We start from the raw sequence: 17167 nt of genomic DNA on the forward strand, positions 1-17167 counted from the left end.
GGCAGGCATCCCTTGTATGTGTACATAATAGGGATACCATTCATTTTGTACCCATGTAACTCTCTTGTGTTTTTGGGAGATGAAAATGCGTAGATTGAACGGGCTTAGGTGTGAGTAGTGAACGGCCACAAGGTTGTATCAGGTGGGCCTCTGCGGTTGCTTCATCACTAGGCAACTTGTGAATGTGGACCAATCCATCAACCTCTAATGTCTCTATAGAGATGACGCGGGCTTGAGGATCAAAATCCTTGGTAGATTGGTCTGACATAGCCTTTGGGTTGAGAGCAGTGCAAACTGTGATAGTTGACTAGTGGCAACGTGACTTTGAGATCTCCATTGTCCTTGATTTTGTTGGTTGTCACCACCTTTTCTCCACTGTAGGGATTTACATTGTGATTGTGGAGCAGAGGTTTGAGTAGGGAGTTTTTACTTTGGTCTATGCCTTTATGCTTTTAGTGTGCTCATCATCAAAATGGCCAACCATTTGAGAGTGTTGACTGTACTTGTTTTTCTTGGGTACATTTTGCCATCCTAGTTGAGTTGTGACTAGGTGTTCCCTTGTGACTCACTAGGTGTTGCCATCCTTGCTCCTCTTTGTCATCTTCTTTTGAGAAGTGGAGACAAGGGTTCTCTTTGTAGGTGTGAGAGAGAATTTTAAACTTTTATGAAATTGTTCGAATAACTGAGCATAAGGTAGTAGTTGATAGGCATATTCATAAAATGTGGGCATAGTAGGTTGTGAGATCATCAGTTGAACAAAATTGAAATATTTTTGTGGTGCCTTGTTCAGGAACAATGTGGCTTAGTCATTAGGGAACTTAGGCAGCCATGTAGTGCCAAACTCAGTGAGTAATTGCCGATATTTCCCTAATTTGACCTTAATGTCATCTTGGTTTGTAATTTTGAACTCTTGAATTCATGGTCTAGATTTATACAACGGCTCCCATGTCAAGTTGCATAGTGGTTAGTCAAGTGTTCTCACCACTCAAATGCAAGGTTGAGTGTTGTAATTGTGAGTGGAATTATGGGGAAGGCCTTGCATTAACTCAACTATGATGGATGCATTCCATGCTTTCCTAGAGTGGATAATCTTTGGAGGAGCCTAGTGAGGGTCTAGTTGGGGTTCCATCTCTTGTATTAGGTCCTATAAGTTTTGAGAATCTAGAATATTCCTCATCAAATTTGACCATATAGTATAATTAGACCTATTGAAATAAGTCTTATTAGTGAAGGTATTTTTGATAGATGCAAATGAGGTTTGAGAACTTTGAGATGCCATGTAAGAGAGATAGGGTGGGAAGACAGGCATAGGATTTTGGATACTATAAGGTGCCGAAGGAGAAGACATTGGAACGTTAAAGTTCTACCCAAATGTAGGCTTTGGCACTAGAATAAAGGCACAAGGTTCACTAGGTAATATGCTATGTGGGCAAATCATGGTAGCAAATGGTCAATGCTCAGGGGTTGGATGTGCTTGGGTAGAAAACTCTTGTGGATAGTGTCATGAGGACATGTATTTTTGAAACCTCACTTAATATGTGGATTAACTTTTAATCACATGGTTAAGTAAATGTTACACATGTGAGGTGTAACTGGGGAGTAATTTTACGAGCCCAGGACGCGAGGAAAGCGCTAGATATCAAAGGCAAAAGTTGCTATAAGTCATGTTGCATAGGTACTTGGTGGTATCTAGTGCAAGTTGTTGGCCTAGGTTATTCATTTGGCCACAAATGTTAATTGGTGACATTAGAGAAGTGGTGTTTAATGGTACCTAATGCCAATCTGATGGTCAACGATGGTGTAGAGATACTTGCGAATGGAAGCTGCCTAGCCAATTTAATTACAGGCTAGTCAGATTATTTTTCTCTATTTCCATGTAGTCGGACACTAAATCTGTCAAGTAGAGGCCCTATCCCATGAATCCTCACTATGCTTAGCATGTGAAGGAGGAATTGGACAAATTGCAGATTCAAGTAGGATGCATTTATGAGATTGAACATACTGAACGGGTATCACCCATTGCTATGGCACTCAAAAAGAATGGCAAAATTGAGTATATATCAGCTATAAGAAGGAATAATGCCACAACCAAATGCGACCATTATTTGATGCCCTATACAAATTACATGATTGAGAGAGTTGCCGAGAAGGAGGCTCATAGCTTCCTGGATGGATTCTTCGGATACAATTAGGTTCAGGCACGAATGGAGATATCCTCCAGGAGGGGTATGGACAGTAATGGAACAAGGCACCGACAATAGATGAACTTGCAAAACAAGGGTTGGAGCAAATGGTTTGGCAGTCTCCTATTTATATGTGGATCCTTCCAAAGTTTGGGTGTTTTCTTATGGATAGTGCTTTTGAGTTTTCGGGCTGTTTTGAAGAGCTAATTAAGGTCTAATTGGCAATTCACCTTGTTGAATTGCTTAGCTTAACACCAAGTATGTTACAAAAACAGTGTTGGATCCTTCACAGTTCCACTCACATGTGCCCAATTAGGTCATATATGTGGAAGTATGTAGTATTTTTCTTCTAATCCACTGTGTGGGTCCACCATAACTTGTGACTACCCATCAATGGCCATCTCTAATGTCTTTTCTAAATTTCCAGCAAACACCAAAGAAACAAATTCAATAGATAGCTAATTATGCAAATTGATAAAATGGATACAGATTTTTTTTCCAGACGCAATATGCAGCAGAAGGATGCATGAGACAATGCATTCCAAGTGCAAACAAAGGAGCATGTGAACAATAATCCACCATGAGAATTAAGAATACAGCTGGTAGAGTCCCAGTAGACAGTCCTCAGGCTTTCTCTTTCCACACCAAGAATCTTGAAATGCAATTGTATCATTGTGGCTACACTCCTTCACTTTCTAGGAAATGATGGTGTGATACTCTCGCACACTTTTTAGGAAATGATGGGTGGAAGTAGATCAACAGTAAAATAGTCAACAAAACAAGTTGGCTACAGCTTCAGCACTGGGCTCTGACCTATGAAATGACAGCTTTCAACAGCTCATAGTGATGCAGTTTTCTTCAGATTGGTTCACACTGATCAGAGACATTTCAGGAAAGTATGAAGGTTCTATTTTGATTAATGCTTCTGTATTGCTACTGATGGAGGAGAAGCAGAGATCTTCATAGGCAAGAACCCCCTGCAGTTGGATATGCCACAACCACCAGTGCTGTGTGGAAATCGTTGGAAGGGCGACTTATGAGGTGGCCTGTATGATATGGCAGCACAAGTTGGTCTACTTACAGTTGGACCATTGAGTGACCTGAATTTAGTCAAGAAAGAGTGGTCTGGAGCTAAGTTGAATTTATTTATTTCATTTGAGCTGTTGTGAAGAAACATTTGATCATTGCTGTAGATGTTCATTAATTTTCATGTTACTTTATGATGCAGGTGTCCAAAATGTATTGAGCTGAAACTACCACGCGCAAATGCTGCCTTTTGGTTTGTGGTTACCTGTCCAACCCTATGAATTTTGCTATAGGTTTTTCATGCCTGAATATGTGCATTCAAAGGATTGTTTACGAGTGGTATAGAAGTGCCAAGAGAGAAGTTGGACTAGAATGACATATCTGCAAAAGGAAAGGTTATGCGAAGGAATATCTGTGTGTGTATGAATAGTCTTGAAAGGAATGACAGCATGAAACATCTTATGTTTAAGACAATGATCACAGTGGTAGTGTATGCCCCTTAACTACTGTGTTTACATTTGAAGGGCAATTATTTCAACTAAAGGAAAATCCCTGTTGTTTGCAAACAATGTATTTGGGCGATTTTTAGAGCAAGAGAGGCTGTTTAGGTTTAAGAGATGAATAAGTTTTCTGGGTTTCTATTTTGTTTCATAATCTTAATGTCAAGTCAAAAATCATATCAGGAAAAAGTAAATGGTTGTAAAACTTGTGATACTGGAGGAAACTTCAGAGCATTGAAAATGTAGACCATGGGTAACTGGACATGAAGTCGAAGGCATGGTTGTCTATGATTTGGAGGGTTTCTTTGCACCCAAGCCACCCTTCATTTTTGACTTCCTCCACTATGTTGTTTGTTTGTTGGTGTAGCACTCAAGATTGTTTCAGGGCCGCATGGAGCACACATAAATTAGTTCATACTGCTGCAAAACAATCACAGCCAAAAGCAGACACTCCAGAAGAGCAAGTGTCGGAGGCGTTGTCAAAGGGTTGGCTCTTCTGTATTAAAAAAGGGCAAGGTCGAAGTGCTCAGCTTCCTTTTTTTGACTGGACTGGGTATGCTACCTGCCGCTATCTAAGTTCTGGTTAATGCTTTGTCTTTCACATCATTAGCACCCCTGGTAAATGCATGGTGTTTGCATCTGCTTTGTTTGTCCTTTTTTGTGTAATTCACATCATTAGCACCCCTGGTAAATGCATGGTGGTTGCATTTGCTTTGTTTGTCCTTTTTTGTGTAATTCACATCTATTATTTCCCACCTTAGTCATGTTATGTGGAATCATAATTTATAACGTATTCTCAAGTTTGCTTAAACATATTTTCTTGCAACCATCTGTATATGATACTAAATGCAATAATTAATCATGCTATGTTACCATCGGTACATATGGCTGTTCAATCCCCATATATGTATGAACGGGGGAACTTAGGCAATGTCACACACATTGACCAAGCATGAAGCTCGGTTCCTTGCAATGCCAAAAGGTTCAACATGAGATCACTTAGATGGTCCCCATACTTTATATACCGTATCTCAAAGCATGATCTTGGATTTGTATAATTTATATGTGGTTTTAAATTACTGTTTTACATTACTATACATGAATGCATTGCTTGCAAAGTCTGGAAAGGTTTTATGCATTAATTGTCTTCACCACTGATGTACTTTTTGTTGGGTAGACCTCTGTTGCTGAAAGCAAGGTTACATTGATCACCTTTTAGAGACTATATATTTTTTGAAGGTGGTTGGGTAGGATAGGGAGGCTTGGCAGATTAATTACAACTAGCTGTGGACCTTAGGTAAATTTGGATGCACTGGTGTAGCACCTCGAGGTGGTTTGCTGGAGATGCATGGGCTTGTTCATAGTTCTTAAGATGGATGCTTGTGAGAGGCTTGAAATATACAAACGGCTGACTTCGTATTTTGAAGGATGACAGCGATCAGGGAGACAATGTGACTATGGCTTGTTTGAATCTGAAGTGTCTTACTTGATCAGTCAAGGGTTTCAATCAGATCCATTATGGGTGTGTGTTTTCTGTTGCTATATACTTCCTATTTCTTACATTCCTATGTCTTCTCATAGAGTCCTTGAATAAAGAAAAAGATTTCTCTCTTCCCTTGTTTGGTCTCACTGGTTAGGTGCTATCCTGCTGAGCTAAAACACACTTTACAGTTGATTAGAATTTTTAAACAGCCCCAAAACATGCTTAATTAAGGAAAAATACAAATTTGGTGCGTGGTTCGAGAGAGTTTCAGTGGTCCTCCAAAATCCTAATTTTTTGGTGCACCCTTCAACATCTATAAATAGATAGGCTGCCTGCCATTCAACCTAATCCTTTTGTGTTGGTTTCTCATTCTACTGTGCAGATTTCAACCATCACCCACCTACCATTTGCTGTCCAATCATCAGGACTACAACCCATTACTATCCAGCCCTAGATGGCATGCTTTCAGCCATTGCCTTATTGTTTGGAGGTCTCCATCTGTTGCATCATCATAGCACCTGATTAGCTTGTGTTTTGAGCATTTGGTGCTAGTGACAGACTGCTGCCATCTCTCCCACTGGGCGACTATTGTAGTACCTACGTTTTGTTGTCCAGTAGGCTGTTACATTAGCAAACACCTCTCTTGTTTCTTATAACATTCATTCACTTCAGAGTTTCTTTTCTCTGTGTTTGTCTTTGTCTTTGAGTTTTGCGTTTAGGATTTCAGTTTTGCTTGTTTCTGTCCGAGTCTTTGTGTTTCAGTCTTGGTTATACATGCTGTGTTTTCTCAGTGGAAACCCTAGCATATTTTCACATGATGTTAGAGCTGGTGCTCTTTTAAAGAGCATCCTACGGTGATTGTATAGGCTAGTCTTTGTGTGAGACTCACACCCGACTCAATTCTGACTCATAATGTCTCAGGCACCTTTTTCTTCGGATCCTATGATGCCCTATCAAGCTTCTCCATCATTGGAGGCTCTGAGAAGGCATTATGGTCTTGAGGAGTAAGTAGACACACCTTCACCTTGACCATCTTATTCTTCTTGTTTTGGTCATCTTATAGAGTTTGAGGACTAATTGCGTATCATGTATAGTTCGGTTTACACTCCTCCAACGAGTCCTACTTTGTATGGATTGATTGGCGAGACTTGCCATATCTTTGATCTTGGAGGGACTACAACTTTCGGTGCGTCTTGCAATCTATCTCCTTTATCTTAGCTAGGGTTTATGTCAGGCTCGTATAACCTTTTTGAGTCGTATGAGCCAAAACTCTCTCTTTTTTTCCTTTTGGCGTGCACGGGTCAGATGGTTTTCAATATGTTAACTTTAATGGAGGAGACTCTTGAATTAGATACTCTTCATCAGGTGTGTCTCTACTATCTGCTTCATTTGAGCAAGTAAATTACACTTCTCAATTCCCTTCCCTTCCATCACTATCTTCTCCACATTCTGGTCTACTCACATTTTCATTCCAAAATCTTGGATTACATTTCACTTTTTCTCAAAGCACACTAGGGGTTGGATCTTCCGTCTTCGCTATTGACACTTTCTCTTTCTCCATCCCACCATCTATCTATTCTCCATTCACTCCACCTCTTGGTGCATTGTTAGGGGGTATGCCACCCTTAAACACTGCACCTTACACCTATCCCCACTTTACCCCATCCTTCCATTCTGGGATGGTTGTGATGGGCATCCCCCTCACAACCCTTGGATACTCATAAACCCCTCACATGACCTTTCAAACGTAAGGATATCCATCCTCTGCTTATGGATTGTCATTACACATCCCTTGGGTTTACTTCTACGTAGGGATTTCCATCCACTACTCCTCGTATCCCTACCCCTCTACCTTGGGCTTCATAGGCAGTTACCATGCCCATACCCAATCCGCTCTTGCCCACATTTGGATCCGCTATGCACACTTTTTGTATGCATGGTGGACACTTTGGGATTACTTCCCCAATATACTTCAGTCTATCTCCCTATCCTCCCTATCCACCCTAGCTCCATTACACACCTTTTTCATCTCTTAGCACTACCACTCATGTTGCAATGACCAAGAATGCCTTCACAGATAAGACACGCTTTAATGAGTCAAATTTCACGAGTCGGTTGAACTTCATGTAACAAGTGCTTGAATCTCAGGGACTTTGAGATCTCGTTGTTGGTACCAAGCCTATGTCGGTAGCTTACCTTGATCATATCTGTCAATGGAGAGCTTGCAATGTCATATCCAATGTTGAGTTAATGTAGGGGTTGCTTCCTGAGTTCTAGTCTGAATTACAATATTTTTTCTCGCATCTAAGCGTTGGAGTCATCTCATTGACCACTATGTGGCTCGAGATCACACTCGATGTATCAATCTCGATTTTGAGCTTCAAGAGTTTTTCATTAAGAAAAGGGATGATTTGAAAGTCAAGTTGGCCAAATATCGGTGGTTACTTGGTGAGTTTGCCACTATTGGCTTCCCAAAGTCAAACGGTCTCACTATCTAGATTATCGACCTTCTATAAGTCCAAGTATGAGTTCTTGTGTTACGCGAGGATGTATGATCAAGTCCACAAGAAGTCCTTCACACACATCCATTTAGAGGGGGCGAGGGTTGGTTGCCTCTTCTTCAAGAGCGAAAACCAACAGTGGCAAGAACTTGCATGATGCAAAGGCAAGCCAAAACAATGGTGACGCCAATTTCTTCGACAAAAACAAAGAAACACAATCCATTTGGCAGCAGATTTCTAAGAAAAATAGATTTTGCACACACTGCTAGACATTGGGCCATGTGGATGAGAAGTGTTGTACCAAGGCCCAAGGTCTTTCTTTCTTCTAGAAAACCACAACAGATTGCTGCGACTGCCTCCACTCCGGTTGGCTAGTCTAGTGGAGCTACACCCCCGGTTGCTGTGCCATCTATTCCATCTACCCTAGTGGCTACTGGGTATATGGCACGTGGATGGCCTCAACAACCTATCTCCTTCCTTATTCTTGAAGGATTGGTTGATTGGTCTGCTAGTGACTCACCTATTACACTTAACGTATCCATTCCTAGAACCTCCACTGCACCTTCTAGGACTACTTCCCCACCTCGCTATACGTGATGGTGGCCACACACTTAGCCTCTCTCTTTGTAGACTTCCGTTGGATACTTATACTCATTGCCTTACACTTAGCGTTGCTTTATTTTATTTTATTTTATTTTCAGTGGTGTTTTTGGAGCATCTCATTGCTCACATCTGTGTTTGCAAATTTTGATTTTTCATTAAAATATATTTTTGCAGGGTTTTATATTTCAATGTAGAGCTAACATGTAGGCTTTCACCAGACTCTTCTGAGCTGGATACAGGAGATGCATGCCATTTCTTTTAGGGTTCCATCTACTTGGAGTTTTACTCTTTTACTAGTATGGAGGCTTTCTGTCCCATGGTGGACTGTGTAGCATCTCTTTTGATGCAATCATGATGATGACTTCTATCCTTGCTGTTTTAGTAGGGATGCTGCATCATATTCATCCACATGGTTCTTGGCATCGCACGAAGACCGACATTTTCGGACTCCTCTTTCTTCTTCGGCATCGGCATCTAGATTGAGAGGGGGTTCCTATCCTTCTTGGTATTCTATAGTTTTTGGCACTTGTCTTTGTAGGCCACTCTATGGGCTATCCATAGGTGTCACTCATTCCTTGGTATGTGCCTTGTAGGCCTAGATATTATCAGTTAGGACCTATGGAACACTTAGTACTAGTTCCAGTTGGGACACCTAGTTCATGTATGACACCCAGTTAGGGCTTCATCATGTTAGGTTAGGGTTTCATTATATTAGGTGTATCTTTTGTATTCTATATAACTTCAGTAATACAACTTCAGCAGCACGCTTTGCTTCTTGCCTCCGTCTCCTGTTGCTTCCGTTGTCCACTCCACCCAACAATGGTATCAAAGCGGGTTACCATCACTTCATTGCTTCAGATCTGACCCTCCCACTTCCTCTTCTTGCTGGTCATCACTCCCAGGAGGCTTCCCATCGCCATTTTCTAGAGTTTCCAGCCATTGTTCGAAGCTTCGTCACGGGAAAGTGCTTCAAATCTGATCTCCCATTCTTCTTGCTGCTTCTCCAACCTTGGGGGACTCCATTCAAGCTGATTCAGCCTTCATTTGGGCCAAAACCGCCTGTTTTCTGTCAAAACCACCTGCTGCGTCAGAAAACCACTTCTTGCACACAACGGTTTTGGCAAAGTGCAAACTTTTTGGCATGGCTGTGTTCTACAAGTCAGGACGCCCCTAGTTGGTGCAAAAATCAGGTCAAAATCACTTTTCTGCTCCAAAACCACCTCCGGTTTTGCAAAAACCACTTCTGGTTTTAGGGTTTCGGAGACTGTTTTGGGTCAAATTTGGTACAGATCTGGTCGTCCTTCTCTTCTAGTTCCATTTGCCTTGGTCTTGCTGGATTTTGACATTCGTGGTAAAAAACTACGACCATTTTGGTCAAAACTGCCCCGGTTTTGGCCAAAACAGCTTGTTTATTGAGTGGTTTTGTAGTTACAGCAGTAGTATTTGCTGTTGCAGACATACATCTACTGGTGGCGAGTTGGTCAAAGCTGATTTACTGTGTGTTTGACCAGTGTTGACTTTTAGGGTTGACCAGTCAACTGGTTGACTGAAACTCCTGCATTCAGTTTGAATTTTGCCTGCGGGGATTTGTCTTTTCAGGTACATTCAAATATTGCTGGCAGATTTCAGTTGGTCATACAGTTGGTTTATGCCTGGAAAGCCTTGAGGCTTGTGGAGTCAGTAATTGGTATTTGCAGTTGAGAGCTTGAGGCTCCTAATCTTTGCTTTTGTCATTCTTGTGCATTTGTCTGCATAATGGCTGGTGGCAAAGATGATTTCTTTGGGGCCTTCGGTGCTGATGATAAGCTTGATGGGGTTAACTACCCTATGTGGTCATTCATGATGAAGCATGTCTTGGTTTCCAAGAACTTGTGGAATCTAGTATTTGGCAATGAGCCTAGGCCCGTCAGGCAGGCTACACCTTCTTCCAGTGATGTTACATCCACTGGTTCTTCTCGTGATGCCTTCATTCCTCCTACTCAGGAGATGATATAGTGGGATGGCTGTGATGCTAAAGCACAGGCATTTATTGCTCTATCTATCAGAAGAAGTATTGTTCCTCATATCAGATCATGCACTACTGCTAAGGACTCTTGGGATAAGCTTGCTTCCTTGTATTAGGTACGCAATGAGGCCCGTGTTGCTTATCTTCGCAAGCAACTGAAGGATACTCGTCTGAATGAGGGTGATAATATGGATGCATATCTTACAGCTATTCAAGATTTAATGGAGCAATTGGTCAATATTGATGAGGACATCCCTGACTTACAACTTGTATCAGGCACATTGGATGGGTTGCCTGACTCTTACCAAGGTTTCGCCACTACCTTGAGGTTGGTTGCCATGGGCAATGCCAACTATTATTCCTTGGTTCAATTGGTTGCCCTTTTATTGCAGGAGGAGCAGAGCCGTGTGAATCGGAATGCTAGTATGCACTCAGATCAGGCATTTGCAGCCAATGATTGGAATAAGGGGAGATTTCAGAAATCTGTCCCCAAAAATACAGCAACTAATCAGCCTTCTACTTCATCCTCTCAGGGTGATCAAAAGAAGAAAAAGAGGTGCAATTACTGCAGGAAGCCGGGCCATGAAATTGCTGAATGTAGGAAGAGGACTGCTTCTGAAAAGAAGAAGAAAGAAGCTGGACTTTCAGTCACTTCTACCTCTGGCACTTATGCAAATACACATGGGCATGCTAATGAGCAAGCTAATTATGCCAGGGATCAGAATTGGGGCTTCATTGTTCAATGCCATTACAATCCTCTAGTGCATGATACAAGTTCACATGCTTGTATGGCAGTTTCAGCCTCTACATGGTTCTTTGACAGTGGTGCTTCTAAGCGCATTACCTCCTGTAAAACTTTGTTTACTTCTCTTACTGATGCCCCAAAGAGGGGTTCCGTGACACGTGCCAACAATGCATCTTATATGGTTAAGGGTATTGGGCAGGTGGCTGTTACATCAGTTACAGGCAGTGTTGTCACTCTGGAGAATGTTTTGTATGTACCAGGCATACGAAAAAAATCTGATTTCTATTTCAGCCATAGCTACATGTGGATTTCGGATTGTCTTTGATGGGCATAGGTGTGCAGTCTATGTCTTGAGTCATGCCGATGCTATTATATTGACTGGTACTCTTTAGGGGGGCTTGTACAGCTTGGATGCATATGACAGTTCAGCTCATGATGCTCATGCAGTTGATGCAGATGTTTTGTGTGATACTTACTTGTGGCATGAGAGGTTTGGGCATCTTAACTTTAATGCTATGGTAAGGTTGCCTAAAATGGTTGAAGATATGCCACAAATGCAGATTCCTCATAAGCATGTTTGTGAAGCTTGCTTGCTTGGCAAGATGCACCGCTTTGTCATACCTAAGGATGGTAGAGTTGGGGCATCACGCAAGCTATTCTTGATTCACAGTGATGTGTGTGGTCCTATTCGGGCTGCTTCAATTGGAGGTTTCTATTATTTTGTGACATTCATTGACGACTTTACCATGTATACTTGGATCTTTGCATTGAAGTAGTCAGAGGTGTTTACCTGCTTCAAGCATTTCATTGCCTTGGCTGAAAATGATTCAGGCTTAAAGATTGCACACTTGAGATCAGACAGAGGTGGTGAATATATGTCAGAGGAATTTAATGCTTACATGAAATCCCATGGTATTCATCATGAGTGTATAGTGCCTTACTCTCCTCAGCAGAATGGAGTTGCTGAGAGAAAGAATAGGACAATTATGGAAATGGCCAGGTGTATGCTTAAGGGCAAGAATTTGCCCAATATGTTTTGGCTGGATGCAGTGATGTGTGCCAATTATGTGCTCAACAGGAGCCCGACCAAAGCATTGAAAACAATCACATCCTATGAGGCTTGGAAAGGACACAAGCCAACCATTTCTCACATGCGTACTTTTGGGTGTTTGGCCTATGCACATGTGCCTTCACAGAGGTGGAAAAAGCTGGATGATAAGGCTATAAAATGTATATTTTTGGGATACAGTGCAGAGAGTAAGGGTTATAAACTTTATGAGCCTTCCACCAAGAGGGTAATTGTCAGTAGAGATGTCATCTTTGATGAGACATCTTCCATGCCTTTGCGGGACTGCAAAGTGCAGTCTACACTTGGTGTCTCAGATATTTTTGATAGTCTTGTGCCATTGCTTGGATCTGATGCCTCAGATGATGCACCACAGGGTTATGCTCCTCCACCTAATGCTCATTTACAGCCTACTATACAGTCCGGACAGCCACCTGTTTTGACACAGATGCCACGTGCTACTGAAGACATTGTGGAAGAGCCAGTAGAGCAAGAATTGGCTGATATTAGAGAGCCTAAAAGAGCTCCTTGTTGGCTCTTTGAAACTTTGAAGGACAACAAGTTAGATGCTCCTTTGCAGGCCCGTACGAGAGCTGCAGCCAAAAGAGATTTGGCAAACTCGGTTGCTCATGCATTGATTGCTATAGCATTTGATGAGGAGCCTGTTTGTCACAAAGATGCCTTCTCAAATGAATTGTGGATGAAAGCCATGTAGGATGAATTGGACTCCATTCATGCAAACAAAACATGGGAGTTATGTTACTTGCCTGCAGGCAAACATGCAGTAGGGACTAAGTGGGTATACAAGGTAAAAAGAAAAGCTGATGGTTCAGTTGACAGGTACAAAGCCTGTCTTGTGGCCAAAGGCTATGCTCAGAAGGAGGGCATTGATTATGAAGAGACCTTTGCCCCCACTTCATGCATCACCACCATTAGATGTGCTATTGCCCTGGCTACCCATAATAATTGGGAGGTACATCAGTTGGATATAAAGACAGCATTTCTCAATGGTCTTTTGGCAGAGGAAGTCTATGTTGCTCAACCTCCAGGCTTTGAGGTTGAAGGGTCTGAACGCAAGGTATGCCGGCTTAAGAAAGCCTTATATGGATTGAAACAGGCACCCAAGGCTTGGTATGACAGGATACACACTCATTTGCTCAGCCTTGGCTTTCAGAATAGTCCTACAGAAGTGACTTTATATATCCGCAAGAGGGGGGCAGATTTGCTGATTTTGATCCTCTATGTGGATGATATGATTCTCACTGGGCCACATCCCGAGAAAATTGCAGATTTCAAGCGGGAATTACAGCAGTCTTTTTCCATGACTGATCTTGGCCAGTTGCACTACTATTTGGGCATTCAATTTGCTCGATCTGAGGGGGGAATTTTGATGTCACAATCGAAGTACATTGGGCAGCTTCTACATAGATTTCAGATGGAGGATTGTAAGCGTGTCTCCACCCCATTAGAGACTGGTTTTCATTTCTCTGCTGAAGATGGCAGTGGTCCATGTGATGCTACCTCCTATCATCAGGCAGTTGGTTGTTTGCTTTATCTATGTCATACTCGGCCAGACTTGCAGTATGTGGTTTCTCAGTTGAGCAGATACATGCACAGTCCCACTCATCACCATTGGCACGCAGTGAAACATGTCTTCAGGTACATCAAAGGCACACAATACTTGGGCCTTCTCTACAGGGCTGATACTTCACTTATCATGCATGGGTTCACTGATAGTGATTGGGCTGGTTGCCAGGATACACGTAGATCCCACAGTGGCAATTGTTTTATGCTTGGTTCTTCATGCATCTCATGGTTCAGCAAGAAGCAGGCTACAGTTGCCACATCTAGTTGTGAAGCTGAGTAGAGAGCAGCTTTCACAGCTACAGTAGAGTATGTTTGGCTATGGAAATTACTTGCAGATCTTCTGGTTGGTCAGACAGCTCCTACCGTCATCCATACTGACAGTAAGAGTGCTTTGGCTATAGCACGAAATCCAGTGTTTCATGCTCGCACAAAGCACATTGAGGTTCATTATCATTATGTCAGAGAGAGATGGTAAGATGGTGACATCAAGTTGTCTTATGTTCCCACTGAGGACAACTTGGCAGATCTATTCACTAAGGCTCTTCCGCGGCCTAAGTTTGAAGCTTTTCGACAAGCTTTACACTTGGTCCCTTTTGTTGCGTGATCTGCCTTCTCTGTACAGTCATAGATTGCTATATCCACATTGGATGAATTTGTGCAACCATGACTTAGTCTTTCAGGTATCTTGAGACGTTTCTAGGATACTTCAGCCCATACCGTCGAGGGGGGTTTGTAGGCCACTCTATGGGCTATCCATAGGTGTCACTTATTCCTTGGTATGTGCCTTGTAGGCCTAGATATTATCAGTTGGGACCTATGGAACACTTAGTACTAGTTCCAGTTGGGACACCTAGTACATGTATGACACCCGGTTAGGGTTTCATCATGTTAGGTTAGGATTTCATTATATTAGGTGTATCTTTTGTATTCTATATAACTTCAGTAATATAACTTCAGCAGCACGCTTTGCTTCTTGCCTCCGTCTCCTGTTGCTTCCTTTGTCCACTCCACCCAACAGTCTTTGATATCAGCCTTCCCCTTGTTGTACCTTCTCCTATATAGTACATGATTTTATCATCTTTGTACTAGGGCGCTTGGGCAAGTGAACAATTTTTCCACAAGGGACAGTGTCCAAGTGGGATCTGCTACATGAGTATTCTTTAGCATGTAGCATACTGTGCATCCCATTGTGCAGAGTACCATTGGACGAATCCTAAGTTGTTTCCACCAGCGGATCATACTACCATTCTTCTTCACATGATACTTCATCATCTTTTCCGCGTCATTGACATCCTTGAGTGGTTGGGCAAGCTTGTATTGTTTTGTGATGTGTTGGGTGTATCATACCTACTCTTGTCTTGTGGGTCACTATTACTTAATTAGCCGCCACCCCCTAAAACTAACTTTTCACAAAAAAAGAAACAACAAAAAAGTTCAATGTGGTTTCATCCGCCTTTGTAGGGCCTAGTAGACCATTGGGTAGTCGATGAGCACCCTTTGTTCGATGCCTTGTCCTCTCTGGGGTGACTACTTGAACTCCCTTCGTAAGATAACCATCGTCTCTATAGTCTTGGTAGGCCATTGGGCAACTGATGTGCACCCTTTGTTTGATGCCCTGGTTACTTTGGGGTGGGACACCTTGGGGTAAACATTGCAGGCCTTTTCTTTTAGGCTCAATCTTGGGCTTGAGAGGGGATTTTGAGCTAAAACATGCTTTATAGCTGATTAGCATTTTTAAACAGCTCCCAAAACATGGTTAATTAATGGAAAATGCAAATTTGGTGCGTGGTTTGAGAGAGTTTCAGTGGTCCCCCAAAACCCTAATTTTTTGGTGCACCCTTCAACATCTATAAATAGACACGTTGCCCACCATTCAACTTTATCCTTTTGTGTAGGTTTCTCCCTCTACCATGCAATTTTCAGCCATCAACCACCTACCATCTACTGTCTAGCTATCATCGATTGCAGCCCATCACTATCTAGCCTTAGGCGGCCTATTTTCAGCCATTGGCTTGCTGTTTGGAGGTCTCCATTTGCTGCATCATCATAGCACCTGATTAGCTTGCGTTGTTAGTATTTGGTGTCAAGCGATAGTGCGCCACTATCTTTCCACTGGGCGATCGTTGCAATATCTGCGTTTCTACTGTTCAGTAGGCCGTCTACATCAACAAACACCTCTCCTATTGTCGCCTTAGTTGCCTGACACTTTAGTGATCAGTGTTTGGTGTTTTGCGCACTCCACACTTTGACTGGTGGCCACAGCACATGGGATCTGTCTCGGGTGGACATCACTCTCTGATATTGCATTGCTCTGCTCTTGGGCATTTTGTATACTCTTACATTCATTTACATCATTCATTCACTTCAGAGTTTCTTCTCCCTATGTTTGAGTTTTGACTTTTTGCGTTTTGAATTTTGCGATTTGTTTTGAGGGTTTTGAGGGTTTTGAGTTTTGCTTGTCTCTGTTTGAGTCTTTGTGTTCAGTCTTGGTCATACATGTTGTGTTTCCTCAGTGCAAACCCTAGAATATCTTCACATATCCTACTACTGGTCGCTTTGAGGTTTTGGCGAGAGCCATTGTTTCTTCTTATTTCTATATACTAAGAGACTCAAAGGGTCTCAAAGCAACATAGTGCACAAATAAATGGTAAGAAGAGAGAACAATAGTAAATGCAAAGAGCATGAAACCTAGGGTGATAGCAATACATTTCGTATGCCCCATTTCACAGAATCAATAGAAATTATAGAGGGTATGGATTGTTGAACTTTGGTCTATATTATTATAGTAAATATATACTTCATGCCTACGTCAATTCCATACATGATCTTGCTCCTCTCTTTAACTAAGATTAGCATCTCGTGTGTGACATTCATATTACTTTGTATATTAATGAGGATTAGTACCATCCAACACCTTCGACGTAACCGCAATTCATCACATTTGATAGCCCTTGACTTGGCATGCACAATTGATTTAGGAACTCACGATCTCTTGATTAGGGAAAATTACGAGAATGTAGATTACAAAGGAGATAATGGGGTGCAAGGAGGTGGTCCATCAGGTTGATTGGAATACCTTACTCGAGATGAAATTTCGACTTATGCCATAATCCACTTGAGTTGATCCACTATATTTTCAGTTCTTTGCAAAACTAACTTCAGGTTTGTCGCAACTTTTAAGTCGTATTGCACATTTGTTAATCATGACTACACAGTTTTTATACAAAGGCTAAGTACTGCCATTGACTTTACCTTTAACAATGCACAACGCATGCCTTGATCTGAGCCTTTTTCCTTGTTATGGTAAAACGATTCCTTCCTTAGTAAAACAATAGAAATAAATCGAATAGCTTGAATAAAAGAACAGGGGGAACTAGAGTGTTCTTGCATAAGTACTCTTAAGTACATTGACACAACATTGGTTCAAAAACCTTTTGTGTCCCTAGTGGTATTTTTTTACTTTTTTAT

At 41.9% G+C, this 17167-nt stretch overlaps 1 protein-coding gene across 2 annotated transcripts in view; it reads left to right on the plus strand.

Moving 5' to 3' along the window:
- LOC148015820 (methionine aminopeptidase 1A-like) overlaps nt 1-17167 on the plus strand; it is a 185330-nt gene that overhangs the window by 65361 nt on the left and 102802 nt on the right. For both annotated transcript variants that reach the window (XM_087664057.1, XM_087664058.1), the window contains exons 3-4: nt 3412-3462; nt 4077-4262. In XM_087664057.1, the coding sequence (XP_087520183.1) occupies nt 3412-3462; nt 4077-4262 (237 nt within the window). The remainder of the gene's footprint in view (nt 1-3411; nt 3463-4076; nt 4263-17167) is intronic.

This window comes from Lygodium microphyllum, chromosome 23 (genome assembly GCF_053477565.2).
Source record: "Lygodium microphyllum isolate KBCC chromosome 23, Lygodium_microphyllum_v1.1.10, whole genome shotgun sequence".
Taxonomy (NCBI): Eukaryota; Viridiplantae; Streptophyta; class Polypodiopsida; order Schizaeales; family Lygodiaceae; genus Lygodium; species Lygodium microphyllum.